Genomic DNA, 20,656 nt, shown 5'->3' on the forward strand with positions numbered 1-20,656 from the left:
CAGTTACGTATTTATTATTTGTGTTATTATTCTCTTTTCTCTCCCCCCCCGGTAGGCATCTCTTACGTCCAAATGTTCATATAAATGCTCAACTTTTGAGACATTTTTCGTGAAGTTATTAATGCAGGAATGTCGAGAATTTTTGTTTCTTAACCGCTGCCACCCCGCGAATTTTCTTTTCCCCATGCCATAAAATTACAGGCCTACCTACAACGAATTGCTGCTACTTTTCCTTTCTGAAAGGAAACTGCAAGTTTGTATGTAGGAAATAGGAGTGAAATTAATTGGGATTATATGTTTTAAGCAGTCCCATAAAACACGAAAAACTATTTTATATGTTACGCTGAGAATTTCTTTTTTGCACATAATTCCTTTCAGACACCAGTATCGATTATTATTCCTTCTCTCTCTCTTTTTTAGTAGCAGCATGTGTTTATCAACACGGAAACGTATTCCCGTCATAACTTATCCATTATGATGGAAACAACATCTGTCGCTAGGGGTCGTAACCCTTTCTCCTGTCAGTCAGTTGTTAGGCTGAGATTCGTATGCGGGATGCTGTTGCCTGCGTTTGTGCAGAACTCTAAATTTCTGTTGCCCACGCCGCATTCCGTACTCTGACACCTGCGATCTCTTGTCCAACCACCTGCTCCAAGCAGCTGACGTGATTCACGCCCTTTCCCGCAATAACATTTTTGTTTCTTTCTCATCGAGTTGGGAGCAGTTAGTTCATCGATAAGGCTTACTCCTCCTCGTGAAACTTCCTCATCTGGACTAACCGAGAAAAGAATTGGCCAGAAGTTTGTGTTCCAAGGTACGTTGCTCCAGCCTTTAGTTCAGCTTCTTATCTTTTTTAGGTATGCCCTGATTGATCCTTTCTAAAAAAGACTAAGAGTATTTTCCGAGGTAACTGAGTAATTTATAAGGTTATATTGATTGGCCACCTAAAACGTTCTCGATTGAACTGAAGCGCTTGGAGACGCAGATATATTGTTATACCTTTGAATTCCTCCCCCCCCTAAAAAACATATTGAATGAATATAAAATGAGTCCCTCCCCCTTCTCCTTAAAATGTCCTTCTGTCAACCTATTTATTTTATACGCTCAGCTTAACGTTTAAAATAGTGTATTAAGATAATACATTGCTTATTCCTTAACTCAAATTATGTCATTTATAATCAAGCATACCAAACTCATTTATGAAAAGTCGTCTAAGTCAAGGCTTTCTCTTTTTATTTCTTATTTTATAAAGCATCGTGTGCCACACTGGTTCATTTTATACATAAGGCTGTTTCTTATTTGAATCAAAAAAGTGTTGTTTACCTTTATATTTTGAAATTATATTTTTTAATTATATTTGTTAAAAAATTAAAAGTAAAGAAATTGTGTAACTAATTACCTTTAGTTTTTAGAATTTCGTAATTTTGAATCATGTTTTATTAAAACTGAAACAGTGATTTAAAAATACAGAATACTTGTATAGACATTAGGTATTTTTGGAAACAGGCAAGATGAAAAAATTAACAAATCCCTTCGCCGAGAATCGAAGCATGGACCTCTGGAATACCGGCCCAGTGTGCAGAACCAAGATACATCGAAGGCACGCTAAGAAGACGGATGAAATACCTTATATATTCCCCCTTTTAAAGGATGACTGGGGTCTTTAGGGGACCCCATCGCCAAATCCTGGATGAGGATAATCATCATCCAACACCATTTTAGTTCGGGCGCCACTGTAGAGACATTAGGTATTTTTGATAGCAGGCAATATGAAAAATGAGCAAACGCCATCGGCGGGAATCGAACCACAAACCTTTGAAATACCGACCCAGCGTGCAGAATCACTACACCACGAAGGCACACCAGGAAGGCGGAGGAAATACTTATATACTTACAAAACACACAGCTAACAATTTTTGATAATATTCCTTTATTCTAGCTCGTAGTAGAGACGTAATTAACGCCTGATTGATAACACTGACAATCACTGCTTCATGTGCACTGGATATAGTTTTCCAGTAAAAAGAAACAGTAGCTTAAATAATAAGTTACGTTATAACATTAATTTTGTAAGAAAAAAATCAAAATACAAATGTATTGGAAATATACTACACAAGATAAATTATGTATTGACAAATATTTCATTTTACAAAATACGAATTCAATTTTATATCATTGTTTGGTGTTCAATTGTAGTGTATGAATGAGATAGGTCAGAAGTAGGCGTGGTTTATTTCAATCAATGACATTATTGGTTGAACGATTTACTGTTTTATTATTAAGGTAAAATAAATCCAAAAAATATACTTTTGAATTTAATGTAACTTTTTTGTGCAAGACTATAATAAAGTGTAGAATTCATTAAAGATTTGGATAATAATGTGCTAAACATTGTGAAAAAATAACCAATAAAAATAAAATTATTTAACATTTTTTAAAGTTATGATAACAAACCATTCAGGCCCGGCTCCAGTATTTTCAGTGCTTCAGTATTTCTAGTAATTTTCATTCTTTGATAATATTCAAACTCCTAAATGTACTAAGACAGGAAATTAAATTAAAGTCTTTCTCTAAGTGTTTCATTAATAGTTTTGCAGAATTAAACTTGCATCAGTATATTATTAGAAAAATCTCTAATGTGGTATGGGATCTACGTTAAGTATAACTTTTGTATAAACGACATATATAGTAAAGCTGTTAAATTAGTAGATCATAAAAAGCAAAGATTCTGAAATAAAAAAAGAATTAACTAAATCTTTCATAAAATTCATTTTTAGTTGGTTGATTCACGGTCTAGAATTATAAGGAACTAGATGAACTTTTTATTTATAAGTATCTTTATTTATAGAATAAAATCCATTCGTAGGAAATATGGCTTCTCTTTTTTTATTGTAATAAAATTTTATATAATTGATATTATACATAATTCTAAAAAGCAATTGCAATAAGTTTTATGATTAAAGTACTCTGCATTTTCCTTTGATAACTGAAGAATATATTTATTATGAAGGACGGAACTCTACTATTTTAGATTTCTCTGGTGAAACAGGATTAAAATGATTTGAAATGAGCAATATTGTTGTTTCATTTCAAAACAAAAACAACATTACTATTCGTTTCAAAATAATATAACGATTTCATATATGCAACTGCAACGTCTTGAATATGCCCATTGTGCGAACATCTCTAATTATTGAACTTAACGGTAGTATTGCTTTATTTCAAATGATGTGAAATGAAAGTTATTCTGAAGTTATTCTTCTTAGTACATTGTAATTGGAAGTTATGTCAAACGTCTGAAAAAGTAGTTATTTCTGAAATCAAATTCATAAATGTTCTATGTGTGTTTTATATTGAATAAATTTGCGTTTCTATTATCAATTTAAAACTCATGCGCAGATACATACCTTAATATTGAATAATGAACGAACCTCTTTTCTATAATTTTTTATCTACAGTATGTATGTAAATACTTACGTACACATTGTATGCTGGACACCATTATGCAATGACAATCTCCAGCATATAGAAATGAGGGTGCCTACAAGAAAAAGCTGTTGCAATCGTTAATATCACAGGTATATATGCACTTCCATTACTGGTAATTTCAAAATGAGCCTTCGAATTCGGCCACAGCATAAGCACTTTTTTAATGTCTCAGAGCTTTGCCAAAAATTTTTTAAATTTTGCGTTGCGTTACGTTAGGCTACCTTTATGATTCATGCAGTTTGCTAAATGCTACCATTGTGCAAGTAGCTCTAAATTTACCATTGGTGATTCATGGGTAAAAATCAATTTTCAGAATAATGCAATCTGATGTTACTTGAGATACGTTTTAAATTATAATTATTCGATCATTTGAGCGATTTAAAAACAATAAATGTATTTCTTAACATTTTAAATTTGTATTATGCTTTTAATTACATTATAAGGTATTTCTCCCGCCTTCTTAGCATGCCTTCGTGGTGTGATGGTCTGCACGCTGGGCGCGTATTCCAGAGTTCCGTGGTTCGATTCCCGGTGAGGGCGTTGCTCTGTTTTCATCTTTCCTGCTTCGAAATAACCTAATGTCTCTACATCATATTTAAATGTTATTAAAAATATAATACAGACATATTAAATGGTGCAATTTAAATTCATATAGCATATACTATATCAAGCTGATAAATTTTATAAAAAATTGCAGCATTATTGCAATTAATTTTTAATACTGCTTTATCAAATGCATCAAAAGTATTTGGTTTTTTAATTGAAAATTTTATCAAGTGACCAATTAGACAGGTATTCTTCTACTGATTCAACTTTTTTAAAAGTTTTTTTTTTATTGGGTATTTAAATCTTGGCTGCCAAAATGCTATTAAAGTGTTCCTCAGTAGTATTCCTTTTCTTGAGATCATTTCTTTAAATCATATCCATTATCTTATTATACAAGGAAAACTGTGCATTATTCTTTGCATTTCGTATTATGTCTGGCTAAATATTCAGTTCTTTGGTTAATGATGCACAGTCTGGGATGAAGCAGAAGCAATCTGTGCATGGACAGAAAAAAGTTCAAAAATGCATAATCTAGGCTAAATCACAATATATTGCAGCAACATCAGTGTAAATGCTTGCTAAGTGTAAAGGTAACAAATTATGCTTTGAAATTTTATTAGAATTTTAAACTTTTCTAAGAAAATAATTATTTTATTCACAAGTATTTCCCAGTTGCGTTCAACTGAACGCAAAAGCGAAACTTTATATCCAAGCTGCATACATTAAATATATTTTAATATAAATGTCTCAAAAAATAAAGCAAAAAAATTGCTTTATTGTAATCGCAGCACATTGAAATAAAAAGGTAAAAATCTTCATTGAAACTAAAGATCTATGAAGGACACATGGACTCTAAGCACAAATAAAGTGTATGGCAGGGTGGTTTTTTACGTAAGGTGAGAAGTAGACGGCCACAACGACCTCGCTGCACCAGTGTTCATTAGGAAAAATATCCTGTGCGAATAGTAAGTCTGAACCATTCCTCCTTAAGATCTTATGTCATACAGTTCATAGACGTCGCATCATAACCATGAAGACTATACGCACTATTTACAAGTGTATTAAATAAAGTGCATGACAAGGTAACATTTTTCTTACGTACGGTCACACGTTTGTTGACGGGTGATAGCCATTGCTTTATCTGCCTTTAACGATGCAGATCCTCCTCTGAGACTAAAATGGTATGTTCAGCGACGCACATGGGTGTATGAATTGTCGTCTCAGATGAGTCGCGCTTTTAAATACAATATGATGGAGTTCTCATGTAAAGGACAAGTGTAAGCAGAGTTTGTTGGAATTATGCCTTATGCATCATTACCGTAATTACTAGCATCAGAAGTTATGACTTATGGAGCGACTGGATACAAGTCCCACCGCCTTTTGGTGCACATATTTGGCGTTCTGACCAGTCAGTGTTACATTACAGTAGCATTATTGGTCTGTGGTTGCTTTATATTTTTGGAGGCACCACTCCAAAGTCACTTGTCAACAGAATAATGAACAGGGACACGTCAGAAACACCGTCCGACACTTCTTCGATATGCAGCGATATGTTACGGTTCTGCCTCCGCTGACGCGTTTACATCTTTCACGATTCATCTTATTTATAAATTCCTATACGTAGTATGAAAAAGACCATCTACAGTTACGGAAGTTTAACTACAGCAAAGAGCTGTTTAGACTGCAGTATTCCAAAATAATAACCAAAGTCTCTTCGACTCTTTTGTGATCTCGGAGAAGACATGGACGTTTGGTAAGTACAGCATGGAGGCTCTCAAAATACTGATAAGCCAAAAATACTCTTGAGGGATTTGGTGGCAGGAAAACAGGGTGGGAGACCCTCGGATCATTCCCCTGGAATGTTCTCCGTTAATATTTTGGTTACACTTTAGGATTTGCCACTGTGTCATTCTAAGCTACAGTTGAATGTGAAGAATCTTAAGAACTAGTAAGCGAATAATCGCTTGAGTTCGTGAGACAGTAAATAAACTCGAAAAGGGTTAAAAGAACCTTTATTATTCAAATGAAATTTAGCAGAACTCCATCTTGGAGTTGTTCAATAAAGCCGACAAGATATTAAGAATTAAACTAAACTAATCTTAACTAAAGAAATATGACCGAAGCTATCAAACTTCTAAACGGAGTTGGCCCCTTAACGCTAATTTACTACGAAGCTATCAAGGGTCTAAATTACGGCCGAGAGTGATAATAGCTTAAGAGAGATTAACCTAAAAAGGTGGATGCGTGCTAACCAGAATCTCTGGTTCTTTCTGACTAAGACAGTAGAACTTCGTGGTTAAATACCACTCTTCCTCAATTTACATTCAGATGTGATTCTAAAACTACGTGCTGGTCGGAAGTGGTAAGTTGAAATTAAGAAGCGATAGGAAAGGAAGTTTAACTCAAAATTTAGCTGTTAATAAAATTAATATAATCCTTACAACACAATTAGTGCGATAGGACTACACCTGTACAACCTATTTTAGTGTCTCTTTCACTGTGCCTGTACCTCTAGAAATATTGTTGCAGAAGGCGACTAAACTGCGTTATGATCATAACACATTCTGTTTGTATAACTCACCTGAAATTTTAATGACTTCATCTTCGTATCTCAGGAAATGGTTAAAATAAATTTATGTGTGTTTTGTATCGTAGTCTCTGTTAGAATTGCAAATTCAATGGCTAGCAGTAGTTGAGAATTTATGAAATAAGAGAATCTTTTCATTTAAACAGTTAGGTAACCCTCATCTTCAGATGCAAAATTTGTTTAATATCTTAAAAATATGAATGAATGATTTGTAGGAATGTTGGAATAAGGGGTATCTTATAGGCTAATCTTATAAATTCGCTTCTGGTCAGCAGTTTATAAAAGTTTTGAACACGTATTGCTAAACAAAATTTCAGGAATTTCGTCTTACTATGGCGCATCATTGTAACTGATATCGCTTAAAAGTTACAATCATACTTACAGATATTTGCTGTTTTATGTTAAGTTCATTTTACGCTTTTGCACTAAAGGCCTACTTAAGAATATTTGTTTCGGTTTATAACATAATTTCGAAGATTTTTTTGAAGAAAAGTGAAAAGCAAAATTACCATACACCTCTTGATTTATGCAATATTTAAAAGAAAATAATTGTTTTATTGTGAAGAAGTATATTCATTTAAGGCAGTTTTGCATAATATTTTGATTGCCTTTCGAAAAAATGAAAGTTAGTAAAATGAAATGCTACAGCAACGAGTGCTGTAGCATTTCAAATTTTTAGTATCATTCAGAGCGGACAGCCAACCTCCACTACCGAATTGGATTGCACTGGAGCAGAGAAAGAATGCATATGTAAAGGCTGTGACATAATGATTAAAAATAGTTATAACACTGGTCTCAAGAAACTTTCATTACTGAAAGTGGCATAACTGGCACAGCTTACGTCACTATTAGTACTTTTTTAAAAGCCCTTCTAACTCGCGCTCACTGTCTTTCAAATTTTGGAAGGTGAAGTTTCACTATCTTATACATATGCGGCTTAATTGTTTGTCGCCAATAGTTTATTGGTTGCTTGCGTAACTGTAAATTGTTTTATTCCCCGTGCAGTGCAGCGCGTGACGAATATTATGAGAATGCTAAGCCGAAAAAATTAAAAATACAAGAGCACGTGCATTTAACATTTAATTAAATTAAATAAATTTAACATCTATATATAATAGAATTTGGAAATATGCAGCCGGCAAAAACCGGCAATAATGAAAAACAAATAAAATGAAATAAATAAATATCTTTATTATATGCGGCTTAAGTGTCTGTTTGTCGCCGATAGTTTATGGGTTGCTTGGGTAACTGTACTAGCCAATGCGGTGAAGTTGCTACGGCACAGGGTTGCCGTTTTAGTTGAGACGTAGACAATTTCCTGTAAAACTTGCCTTTGCTATGACCATCAATAAGCCTCAGGGCCAAATGCTTAAGCGTGTTGGCATTTTTTTACCTGAGCCTGCATTTGGACGCGGTCAACTTTATGTTGCCTGTTCAAGAGTTCGTGAAAGAACGGACGTAAAATTAAAAATAATTAATGGTCCTCTGCAAGGCGAGCTTAAAAATGATCGAAAGATCTACACAAGAAATGTTGTGTACAAAGAGATCTTTGACGTGTGAATTAACATTTTATTATTTAAATCACTTTTACTTATTGAGCTGGCGGTGGGCTCTTAAGAAATGTAAAGCCAGTAGTTTCCTTCATTGCACTCTACTTTAAGCAAGTAGAAGGGGAAAACCCCGTGGGGTAGTAAGCAAAGGGGCGTCCTCGCCGCTTGCCCTGGGTAATTGAGTTTTAATTAGCAGATACCTTTGCACAAATCATTTTAATTACAATTTATAATATCTAGAACAGCGGACATTTCGTATGACCGCCGTGCTTTCTAGTATATATATATTCTGATTCATTGCGCGTTTAAAAAATGATTTATGCTTTTCGTATATTTTATGCTTCATGTGTTAGTTAGCATGATACAATAGTTATTTTTGCGGGCTAGATATATTAAAAATATTTCCTGTATTTGTTAACAGTTATTATTCCTTTGTTTTACACTCATTTCAGTAAAGCTGTTAAACTAGTTTCATAAAATTGATTTTTACTTAATACCAACTTTAACTTAGAGATTTTCAATCGGAAGGAGAGGGAAAGGGGATTTTATTTTTTGACTGGAAATTATTCGGTCGTTCAGTAATGTTCAAACTGAAGATTAATTATATTTTTCTAAATTTAGATAATACTAAATTATTACGGTATCTCCAAACTCGAGTATAAAATGGAAATACTGCATTTTTAAAAATATTTGTTGTTCTGCGCAGATGAATCCATCACGAATGAAAGCTTATGTATTGTGACATAGTGTGCGGCAATATGTTCATTCATTCCTTAATTGAAGTAGCAGTTTAGGGAAGAAATTTACTTAAGATTCTATGAATTAATGTGTCAAAAAACTGTAAAATATAATTCATATGAGTAAAGTGACATATGGCTTCATTATGTTTCTCGCAGGATATTTTATTGTGTTTAAATAAAACACTAATACCATATACTAAAAGAAAGGACATTTCCGACGTTTCAATGTGGTAAGTACGTTTCCTTATTTAGTTATATTTATACAAGCATTTACAGAAGCAGTCAATTGATGACAGAAACTCAGTTTTCCTGTGAGAAAAGGTTTTCCTTATGTTGGCGAGCATTACTTACTCATTGCATAATTAATTTAATTCCTTTTATTTGTGATTAGTATTTTAATTCAGAAACTTAAAAACTTCTGAGCAAAATCGCTCTGTCATCTGTATGGTGCTCAAGGCCATTGCCAACGATAGGCACAATCTTGCACTCCTTGCCACGATAAATTTCGTGGGCATGTTCTGATATTACTGTCAGACAAGTCAAAACTGTGAGGTAAGTCACAGCAACAGAAACCTAAAAAGCATTTCACTTACTTGTGACGAAATGTACCATTGTGGTAGAATTGAAAACATATCGTGTTAGACTTAGCTTCCGTCGCTGGCTTCCGTTTCCGTTCATCAGATATGTTACAATTTCCGGGCAATATTATTAACTAATTTTATTATCTTCCGGTTTGTATCTGTAAAATATATCATTCTGAAAATGAAATCTTTGAGGGTGAAGAAATTACAGCGTTAAAATTAGTATCCTGTTATTTACCTTCCTCTTTTAAGAACACAAGCATTTTTATACGCGAACGTTTCATACCTTGTGTATAGCTGCAAACCTCTGAAGATAGGATACATTTATTATATCCCTATAGCGATAACAATTAATACAGATGAAGAAAAAGTAACTACAACAATACCATTTTTCTCTATAAAATTTCCCAACTTCAAACATTTGGCCCCAAACTCTGCTGTTACCGAAAAGGTCATGAAAAACATATATTGATCTACTCGTATATAAGATGTTTGGGCACTCTTTTAAAACTTTTGATGTAATGCAGCTAATTATAATACAAGTATTATTTTTTTAGTTGTCAGTCTCTCAACTATCGAGCTTCGGTTAGTTTCCCTGACAAAATGCACATCTTAATTCCAATTTGAAGGGGAGGGTGTGTTTTCCTAATCCTTTTGTGCTGCTTTTTATGGCCTGTCAATTGTCTTTGGTTAATGTATATAAAGTGTCAGTAATTTGAAAACGCAACAGTCCGTTGATGCCTCATCAAAAGACTTTTCTGAAAAATTCAGAAAGAATATACACTTCATCCCTATCTCCCTTTCCTCCTCCGTAAGTTATAGTTGTAGATTGTCACGTGCGATTCATGTTTTTATCCTGATGGATTTCAACTTAATTTGGATTGTGTAAATCAAGAAGTGGAATTCCGTTCTTAAATTTCTTAACTATAAAAGACAAAACATTATTTTGATAATGCGCATAGTTAACTTTACTTTTCTTTCCGGTCTTCGCAATATTAATTTTTCAGTCCACAATTACTGCTCATGTTAGTATAACTATAATGATACAACGTTTAACAGTATCGTCCTCTATACTGTAAAAACCAAGTTTTTAAGTCTTTTCTCGACTCTTCCTTCTTTTCTTCTTAGACGTTCTAAGGCAACTACTTTTTATTAAAATTGTACAAACAAACTTTAAATTTTCATATGTAAAGTTATAATCAGAAAGCCATATATGGATTTGCACTTTCCCACGTTCTTCAAAAGACTATAAACATGGTTATTTTTTTATAAATATATATATAAATAATGTATAAATATAAATGTATAATTTATATATAAATAATGGTTTATAAGTTTATTCACAGTAGGATCTAGTATTTTAAAGGCTGTTGATATTGCCTGCTGAGTAGATGTGTCTTCGTTTAAAACATAATTTTAATTTTTAAAATAGTCTTATAAGTATACCTTTCAATTGAATAAACATTTGGCATTACCTTTTCTGTAGAAATCATAGCCTTTGAGTAGTATAGTGGCTAACAACATTGACTGCCACACCGATATGCCAGGGTTTGAATTCCGAATGAGGCGTACATGTTTGTAAGTTTATCGAGTATGTGCGGTATGGGGTACTACTTTCAAGTAGTTTGTTAGTAAGAGAAGAGGGATGGAAGATCTTCGGCCCATTCCCCTGGGTTTTTGCATCAAAACTGGGGCAGAGATGCGCAGTTAATGTGTTGGACTATGGCTGCAAACTTATGATGAAATTTTGCCCATTTTTATCAGTACCTGTAAAAATCAGTGATTGTCGCGAAGCGAATTCGGCAAGATTTTCCCCACGAAATGATTGCAAGAAAATTCAGATCGAAAGAATTGTAAAGGAGGCCAACATACTCATGTTTTATTAACCGCCCATGTGATGCCTTTTAGTCGTGCGAAGATCGCTGCAAAATCTAAGCCGTTCATCTTGCAGTTAATATTCTAAAATCAATTTAATCTCAAAGTTATCCTTCCCAGATTTTAGCTACCATTAGTAACAGGCTTATGGAGCTATAACGTTGAGGAATAACGGATTTTCCCTCGAAAACTGAGAAATACTTGACTAAGCGAACATTATTTGTGTATGTTAATCTGGCATTTGAGTATGAATTTCTAATCTGGAAATAAAATGAGATTGCTGATATATGTCCCAGTCTAAACCTCCATTCTGGGGGGAGCATTTTAACGAAAGACTGGTACGAAATTTCTGAGTCATTGCTTGAATTTATCATGAACATGAAAGACATCCTGAAAGATATTATGCGAGTGCTCATTTTTTTATAATAAATTGTTTTCAACGATACCATGAGCGATGGCAAGCGGACAGCAAAAAAATAAACAAACTTAATTTATCATAATATGTTGTTATTTATTTAAATTTTTATAGGTTTTAGAGTCATTATGTTATTTCGAAGCAGAAGAGATGAAACATGAGCAATGCCTTCGCCGGGACTCGAACCACGGACTCTCGAATACGCGCCGAGTGTGCTGACCACTATACTACGAAGGTATGCTACAAAGTCGGGAAAAGTACAAATACCTTACATACGCCCTCTTTTAAACGGCGACTGATGATTAGGGAATCCAGTCGCCAAATCCTGGTGGCGGAGGATCATCATACACCAACCTTTTTAGTTCGAGCGATACTTAGAGTTATTAGGTTATTTCAAAGCAGGAGAGATGAAAAATGAGCAATGCCCTCACCGAGACTCGAACCACGGACCTCTCGAATACGCACCGAGTGTGTTCACCACTACATCACGAAGGCGTGCTAAGAAGGCGAGAGAAATACCTTACAGGTTTATTATTTAAAAATGTTTAATTAGTCAAAAGAGTTATTTAAAGAATAAATATTAAATATTAAATATTCCGTCATTGGTCCCACTGTCTTCTGACTCCTTTAATTTAATGCTAACTTCTTGCATAGGTTTTTTCTTTTTTTCTTCTGTCTGGTTCAGACAGCAATCAGAGTGGAATACTTTATTATCCCAGGTACAGATTTTAAATCACAATGCTTGTGTCTATCTTCCTGTTACATTCTTCCTTCTATTGATTAATGAATCATATTTTTACTTCCATTCACCTAGTTTTGATTAATGAAACTTCTTTTCAGAGTATATCACATTTTATAGTTCTATTTTTCTTCCTTCAAACTGACCTTGACTTGTACACAAGAATTCTATATTAGGCTATTGTGTTAAGCCGAAAACTGCTATGTACCAATTTTTTTATCCTGGAATACTTTAAAAGGGAGTTTAAATGTGCAGATTGAATTAGCGATATAATGTGGAAATTATGATAGCTCATTGGTTCGCGTCTAAAAGCTAAATAATGTATAATCATGATTTTTCAATAAATCAAATCTTTGAAAATTAAAACTCTCTAAAGAGTAAAATAAATTTATTTAGATAATGCACTTAACAAAGTTTGAAAGACTGCCTAAAGAACTCATTGTAATGAAATGGTGTAGACTTAATTATTTCGCTGTTTCTGCTGAAAGAATTTGAATATGTAATTATAAGAATAACTAAATAAATAAGTAAAACTGCGCAGGAAATGTTTTCTTAACATTGTTTCTTAAGTTGCTAATATGATTTTGAAAATATCTTCATGAATATTAATAGGGTAGACAAATTAACCCTTAACCTTTCTTGTGAATTTTTGGTGTATAAAGGTACCCGCCGTCCGTGAAACTGTTTTTTCTAAAGAAATAAAAATAGAAATGTTAATGAAACTTTTTACAACTGGTCATAAACTGAACTTGAGCATTTATTTTTCGTTACTGTTACATTAAGAGATGTAGAAGATTTATAAAAGGAACAGTCTCAGAGATGGCGCCTGACCAGTAGGCTGACTGAATAGGGTATAAACCACGAAACTATCTGTCTAGGCGGAGGGACGTCTTCGTGAAGGACTATCTAGAAGAAACTGCTTCCTATTCACTTCACATTTGAGAAAGACGACGAAAACCAACCATGCAGCGAGTCCGTTCGCCTCAGATCAAGCTTACCGACTAGTTAAGAGTTAACAAAAACGTTATAAGTTTATGTCTTTATTTTATTTGTAAGTGAAATTATTCATGAACATAATTCGAGGGAAAAAATCCTTAATACTATATATATATAACACCATAATTAGTAATGCATTTAGAAAAATGCATGATTTATATCGATATTACGTAATTTCTGGTTCTTTACATGTATGCTTTCTTTTGCACACTTTTTGCTGTTATGTTTTCAGCTGCTTCTTCTCTGATAGCTAACTTTTACTGCTGTATTAATTTACATTTCATTTTTAAATAAATGTATAAAACATTTCGTTATTGCATTTCCTCCTTAAACATTCTCCTATCAAAATGTTAAATTCTTATATACATATAAGGCAGTTTTAAAGTTTTGGGGCTTTTAAAATTTAAAAATAATTACGTGTATTGATATTACTTCTTCGGTTTGGAAGTGAAATGGCAAGATTAATATAAGACACCAAAGAGACTCTTTTAACATTTTGTGTGTTACGTTTATCAGTTAAATATCATGATTTTTACACTTAAACAACGCTAAATGCAATTCAAGAGCAGTGTCACAAAATATTTAAAAACAGCATATCTTTAAGAATTTCCGACAGACAGTCTTGCGCGCTGGAGATAAAAAGGACTTTTTCCCCCGTACAGTGTTGTCATTGCTTGCTTTGAAATCGTTGAGATTGTTAATAAAAAATTAATTAAAGTTTTACAAAATATGAAATAAATAATAAAACGAATTCGAAATTCAAAATTCGGGCTTCCAGGTCCCAGGAGGATTACGTTATTCAAAATTGGATGGCTCTAGGTTCCGCAGTTTCTTCACAATGCAAGAAACATGCAAACATTCATGTAGATTCTTCATTATTTACTTTCTTTAAATGTAATACAGGAGGATAATATTTGGCGGCAACAATTTAAAAATTGACTCTCCATTTTTAGTAAAACGCGACAAAATGCCGTTCTTATAGCCCTTCTGAACTATCGCACTTCGGACTGAAAATACAAATTAAAACACAAAGATATGAAACTTAAGATTAAAGAAAAGGTCTGATATTAATTGTACCCCAGTAGATTAGAAAACAATGTTCGGATATGAAATAAAAAAACCCCCTAATTTATATTAATTTAAACAAAGTTTACATTAGAGAATTATAGCTAATATAAATACTCTAGCACCACCGTAAAGGATAATCGGATTTCCTGTGAACTACCGTTTAATACATAGCATTCATGAAACAAAAGCAAGTGTCTCTTACAATTATGGAACTAAACTTAATAGCATTGTGACGTCATTTAATAGTTTCATAAACTTATCTCATAAATCCGTTAAGGTATAATAATTGCTTAAAATAGACCATTTCCATTATCAGCGTAATAAATATCTTTAATAATAATCTATTGATAACAAGTTCCGTGTTATTTGCATTTTATATGTGCTACATTATATCGCACGTAACTGCATCATTTCAGATGAAGAGCATCAGATTTTTTCCTTGCTTTATTATAAATTTATTCGGTGATTCCAAGGAAGTTTTTCGAACAACAGGATCATAAATTCTTTGATTACACTACAAGGCAAGACATTCTAGTAAGAAATGAGAATGATTGGGAGAAGCAGAAGTCGAAGAAGCTCACACCGAATCCTTTTCCTGCTACAAATTATCCAGTTGTGCAAAATGTAATCTATACGACACAGGTATTTATTTATATGCTCTACAATACTTGTCTAATTGTTGTAGAAGATAAATGCAAGAAATTATATACTCGCGTAATGTCCACTCGACATTACGCGAGTATATATATAATAAAGTGCGAAATTAAGTAGTTGTTTTAATTTTTTTTAACGAATAGGCTATTTTAATTAATTGTTTTTACGAAATGCATAGATAAAATTTATTTTGTCTAAAATTTTAATTGTAGGCATGAGTGATGTTAGGAACATCTGTAATCAAATATTTTCCCTTTTCACTTAAAATTATGTTAAATTATATAACAATACCGCCACATTGCAGTAAAAATTCGCGCAGTTTGCCAGTTCTGAAACTGTTGCCATTCCTTGCGATTAAGATACTTAATTTATTTTTTAAATTATTTATACGTTTCTGTTCTTTAAAATTATAATTAGTAGTATATTATTGTAAAATGTAATTGGTATTTGTAGTTACAGTATGTTGTTTATCATTGCTATTTAAAAGTAATATACTTTTAATAATTTGAAAACATATATATATATATATATATGTGTGTGTGTGTGTGTGTGTGATAAAGTGTTTGGAGACATTATTTTCAAGTATAATATAATGTATTTCATTCACAACAATTTACAGTAGCATTTCTTAAACATTTTAAAACGGCGACTACTTTTCTGAGGACCACTTTACTTTTGTTCCCTTCGAAAGTAAATTTTTAGCATATATTACTACCAGTATACTTACAATTTTTTAAATTAAAATTTATTTAATATTATGCTGGTTAGTTTAAATTAATAAAATAGTAAAAAAAATCTGAAAGTTTTCAGATTTTAAATTACGTCTAAAGGGGCGTTTTTTAATGTTTTGTGTGTTACCTTTATTTATTAAATATTATCATGTTCTTTGAACTTTAACCATTTAATTCAGTTCAAGAGCAATATCGCAAAATAATTTTAAAATGAGCCTATCTTTAGAATTTCCGATGCACAGTTCCGCGCGCTGGAGATAAAAAGGTTCCCCCCCCCCCGGTGTAGTGTTGCTATTGCTTGCTTTTAAATCGTTGAGTTTGTTAATCAAAAATTCGTTAAAGTTTTACAAAATATGAAATCCATAAGAAAACAAATTCCAAATTTCAGATTTGGGCTTTTAGATGCCCACAAGTAAGATTACGCCATTCAAAATTGGATGGCTCTAGGTACCGTTGATTTATCACAATGCGAGAAACATACATACATTTATGCAGATTCTTCATTACTTAATTTCTTTAAATATAATACAGGGTGATAGTATTTGATGGCAACGATTTGAAACGTGATACGCCGTTTATAGGGTTCGGACGTAAAATCGCAAAACGGAAACAATAGTCCTTCAGGTGCAAAGCCCCTTTGGACTAATAATTTAATTTAAATCAAATTATTATTTTTTTTGGAAATTTTTTCTAAATGGAATATAGTTTGAGAAACGTTTGTTTACAGTATTACTATAATTCAAAAAAGGCATCATAATTAATAAACGAACTATAATTGATAAAAGACAGTATACTTAATAAAAGACAATATTTGATGCTATGCTAAATGTCTCACAAAAGTGATTAGAAACTTTTAGGATATGAAAATAATGTAAAACATTCTAAATACGTTAAACTGAAATTAGATGGCTTCCTTTGAAGCACGAAACCTAGTCATCTTTCTGTTCAAAATTCAAGCAATTCCCCTCTCCCGAAAAAAAGTATTGATATGCAGAGTTTTGAAAATAAAATCTGATATTACGACATTTACTCGTATGTTACAAACGTTCTCAAGCACTACACAGGCTTTAAACAAGATCACCTTCAGTAATTTCAATATGTAAGTTTATGACATATTTCTTGCATCGCAATAACAGACAACATCCAGACAATCGTTTCTTTAAATTCTTCAAAAACGTTTTCTTACAATTAGTATTATTATTATTATTTCAATTAGTCTTATTTCAAACGTTTTATTACCATGGTTTTCCAAGAAAGCACATTCGTTTAGAAATTCGTAACTTAGTTCTATGAAACTAGAAAAAGAGGAATGTATTTTAAAAGTTACTAAATTTATCGATTTAAAGCATTCACCAATTTTTATTTCCTTCTGAGAAGTAAAGGTAGTACTGCAATCGTGAAAAATTTCAGGTATCATATTTCAGCGAAAATATCCATTTGGACCGTTTTCGAACCCATTTAAACGATGTTTTTGCTTGACATCTGTGTTCAGGACATAGAGTACAGGATTATGTTTTCCAAAATAGATTCAGAAATTTTTTTTTCCGTGACATCTGTTCGCACGTATGTATCTCGCATAACTCAAAACCGAGTAGCCTTAAACTGTTAGTATTTTTGTATATACGACTGATATGACATGTAGTTGTGCACTTCCCTTTTTGGTTGCAATCGGCCGCACCACACGTAACCACCCTGTTACTTGACATGGTGAGCTCAAGCCTTTTATTCTTATATGTTGGTAAATTGAGCATTTTTTGCTTTAAAAGGGATTTAATTATGTTGTTCTTGTGTTCCGGTTAAGATTTTTAAGCCTTTAGTTAATCTGTATGCAACAGCTGTAGAACTATCAGCAATTTAAAAGTTGTTTAATTGTCTTGCTAAATCTAACAAGACCACCATTTGTTTACATTTGAGACTGTTAGTAGAATAGTGAATTAAGTCAGTCCAGCTTCAATATCTTTTTGCAGAGCGGGAGCAAAAGTAAACTTTCAATTGTGTGCACCAAAAAATCTGTCGTTGGCCGTATTGCATATTTTTGTTTAGAAACTCTCATTTTAATTATAAAAATTGTTTTTTAAACTGTTTTATTGTTGTTATATTTTACAAATTTTAAGGAAGATGCTTTTTAAGTTTTTATGTATTTTTGCCTCGCCGCGAAGAGAGAACTGAATTAGTTGAATGAAAAATATTCCTTTTGAATTATGAAACTCGAGGAGCTAAGTTTAAATGAAATGCAGAAAAAAAATATCTATAATGTAACAGTCGTACAAGGAAGTTACTTGCTGTCTACATCAGAATTTGAATAAAATAAAAATGTCTCATTAAATTTCTTCAAAGCTTCATGTAAAATTCTATACTTCGAAAGGAACTATGAGTATGATAAACTAGCAAAGCTTTCTTCTAGAATGCGACACAAATTTAAGATCAGTATTAAAATTATCGAAAGTTAAGTTATAAGGTATTTCTCTGGCCTTCCTAGCGTGCCTTCGTGGTGTGATGGTCTGCACGCTGGGCCGGTATTCCAGAGGTCCGTGGTTCGATTCTCGGAGAAGGCGTTGCTAATTTTTCATCTTGCCTGCTTTCAAGAAATACCTAATGTCTCTAACGAAGTGGTATTCGACTTTCGGCAAAGCATCGTTAATCATAGGAATTCTGTTAACTTAGAAGTTGTTGAAACAGTAATCCGATCTACTGGATTGTTAGAATCATAATCGGTAGGTTTGAAGAAAAGTTCTACGTTCGTGATAGGAAAGAAAACATCACTTAAACGTTGCTTACACTTTTACATCAAGTGAAAAAAGAATTATGAATGTTTAAATAAGATAATGCTTGATAAAAGAAATCTTCAGTGAAGTTGATCAATTTACCATGCGAGAAAGATACAAAGAAATATTTCATAAATAGCGTTTAGTTTTTAAATATCATTTACTTAATTTATACTTGACAATATAATAAAGAAATGCAAATATTTTCATAATGTATAAGAATTTTAAAATCACCAGCACAAAAAATTTTAAATTATAAAGTATTCTGGATTCTATAAAGACAGGTATTTTGAGCACACGGCTATGAATACCTGAAGCTAAGAGTTGTTGATTTGCCCTTAGATAATTAAGATACCTTCTCGGAGTCCGTATTTAAATACATATTTGTCATAGGATCATATTTGTCAAAAAATTAAATAAAAATTTAAAAGAGCATTTTTCAAAGGAAGAATTAAAATGACTAGTACAATATATGAAACAAGATCAAGTCAAAAGTTAATAAAATATCTGAGCGAATCCTTGCCAAAGGATTAAACTATTAAAAGAAAACGGTAAAAACTAGTTAAAACATTTTTTAAAAACATTTCTTTGGATTTTAATGTCATGGACAGTAAGGATTCGACTGCTTTTGTGAATAATATTTTGGGTTTTAATATGACAGAGGGAAAAAGATAATTATATTTTTCGTTGTAATCTTTTAATGTAACTATTTTTGTGCGGTTTTATTAATTCTACCGGAATATTCATTCGCTTACAACGCACGCTTTGGCTTTAATTCTTTCATAAAAAGCTACTTCCGTTAATCATTTTCAGCAAAATTATCGGTAAAATCTTTTTCTGCGGATAATGTTAATAAAAGCTATTATTTTTGCATTAGTACATGCAAGTAGTTGTTTGAATTATTTCAGAATGCACTGAGCGAAGCACCCTGAAATTTTCAGAGAATACAAATATGGATAAGATGAAATATGTTAAATATGGTCCAAAATTTAAGGTAGACATTATATTAAAACTATAATGTAATGGCTACCTTAAGTTACAGAATACCTCCAGAATCCAATGAATCAACTTTACGCAGTTTGTATAGTTAAACTGTATCTAGCAGAAAGGTGTCGGATTTCCGGTTCTTACCTTTAGGGATTATGTGGTAACTCGAAACAGGCGAAAAGGAAATTAGATGTGCCTATAAGCTTCAATTCTCAAAATTTTTAAATGTAAAAAGATAAAATTTATAAACATTGTTTTGTTATGTTCTGTTAAGGCACCTCTCATTTAACACACGGAAGATTATCGGGAAATTCGAAAGAGGCCTCACAACCATCAAAGTTCCACTAAAATTTGGAATCGTACAAAGCTCGGGCAAAACCTGCAATGTGTTTATGACTGGATGTGTTTTAATTACACTTTACGAAGTCGCTTTCCCTCTGAAGCTGTACAACAAAGCCATTATTTATCAGAAACACAACATTCACAACCGACACTACACGAACAGTCAATCTTGGATGGCCCCTCTTTTACTAACAGCAGCAAGAATGCACATCACACTGTAGCTCGATATTTAAATTGATTATGGCTATGTGCTTCAAGATTGATTATTTGTGTGGCGTTATTCCGAGGAGCCGTTAGAAACCTTTTTCTTATATGCAAGATCGACCGAAATTGAACTGTGCACCAATATGTCAATATTTTGCACTCCAGTGATGGTCGCTTAAGTCCGAAACTGTATCCAGATATCGATTCATCTAGCATGAAAGGGTAAGGCATAGTAGCAGGAAAGTATAATAAAAGGTATCATTATAGTGGTATGACGCAGCAAAATATTAATGGGCGTACTAAATTACAGGTACTGGTAATGGATGCCCTATGGGTAACCATTGTTATAGAAAGGTTAGTAAACTTTATGTTGTTCCACAGCACCTG

The 20,656-nt window shown here is 32.6% G+C and overlaps 1 protein-coding gene across 3 annotated transcripts in view; it reads left to right on the forward strand.

The window, feature by feature from the left end:
* Positions 1–427: 427 nt before the first annotated feature.
* The window catches only part of LOC118202599 (uncharacterized), a 65,264-nt gene continuing 45,035 nt past the window's right edge, over positions 428–20,656 (forward strand). The window contains exons 1-3 of one of the 3 annotated variants that reach the window (XR_015039415.1): positions 447–814; positions 9,069–9,142; positions 15,003–15,228. Coding sequence is in view for 1 of the 3 variants with exons in the window: in XM_085810626.1 (XP_085666752.1) it covers positions 9,138–9,142 (5 nt within the window). In the remaining 2 variants the exon portion in view is untranslated. Of the gene's footprint in view, positions 815–9,068; positions 9,143–15,002; positions 15,229–20,656 lie in introns of those variants that run through there. The other 2 variants (XR_015039414.1, XM_085810626.1) reach the window with 2 other exon arrangements.

The sequence above is a fragment of the Stegodyphus dumicola genome, chromosome 2, assembly GCF_044657685.1.
Source record: "Stegodyphus dumicola isolate Sdum_Otavi_A_Nest chromosome 2, ASM4465768v1".
Taxonomy (NCBI): Eukaryota; Metazoa; Arthropoda; class Arachnida; order Araneae; family Eresidae; genus Stegodyphus; species Stegodyphus dumicola.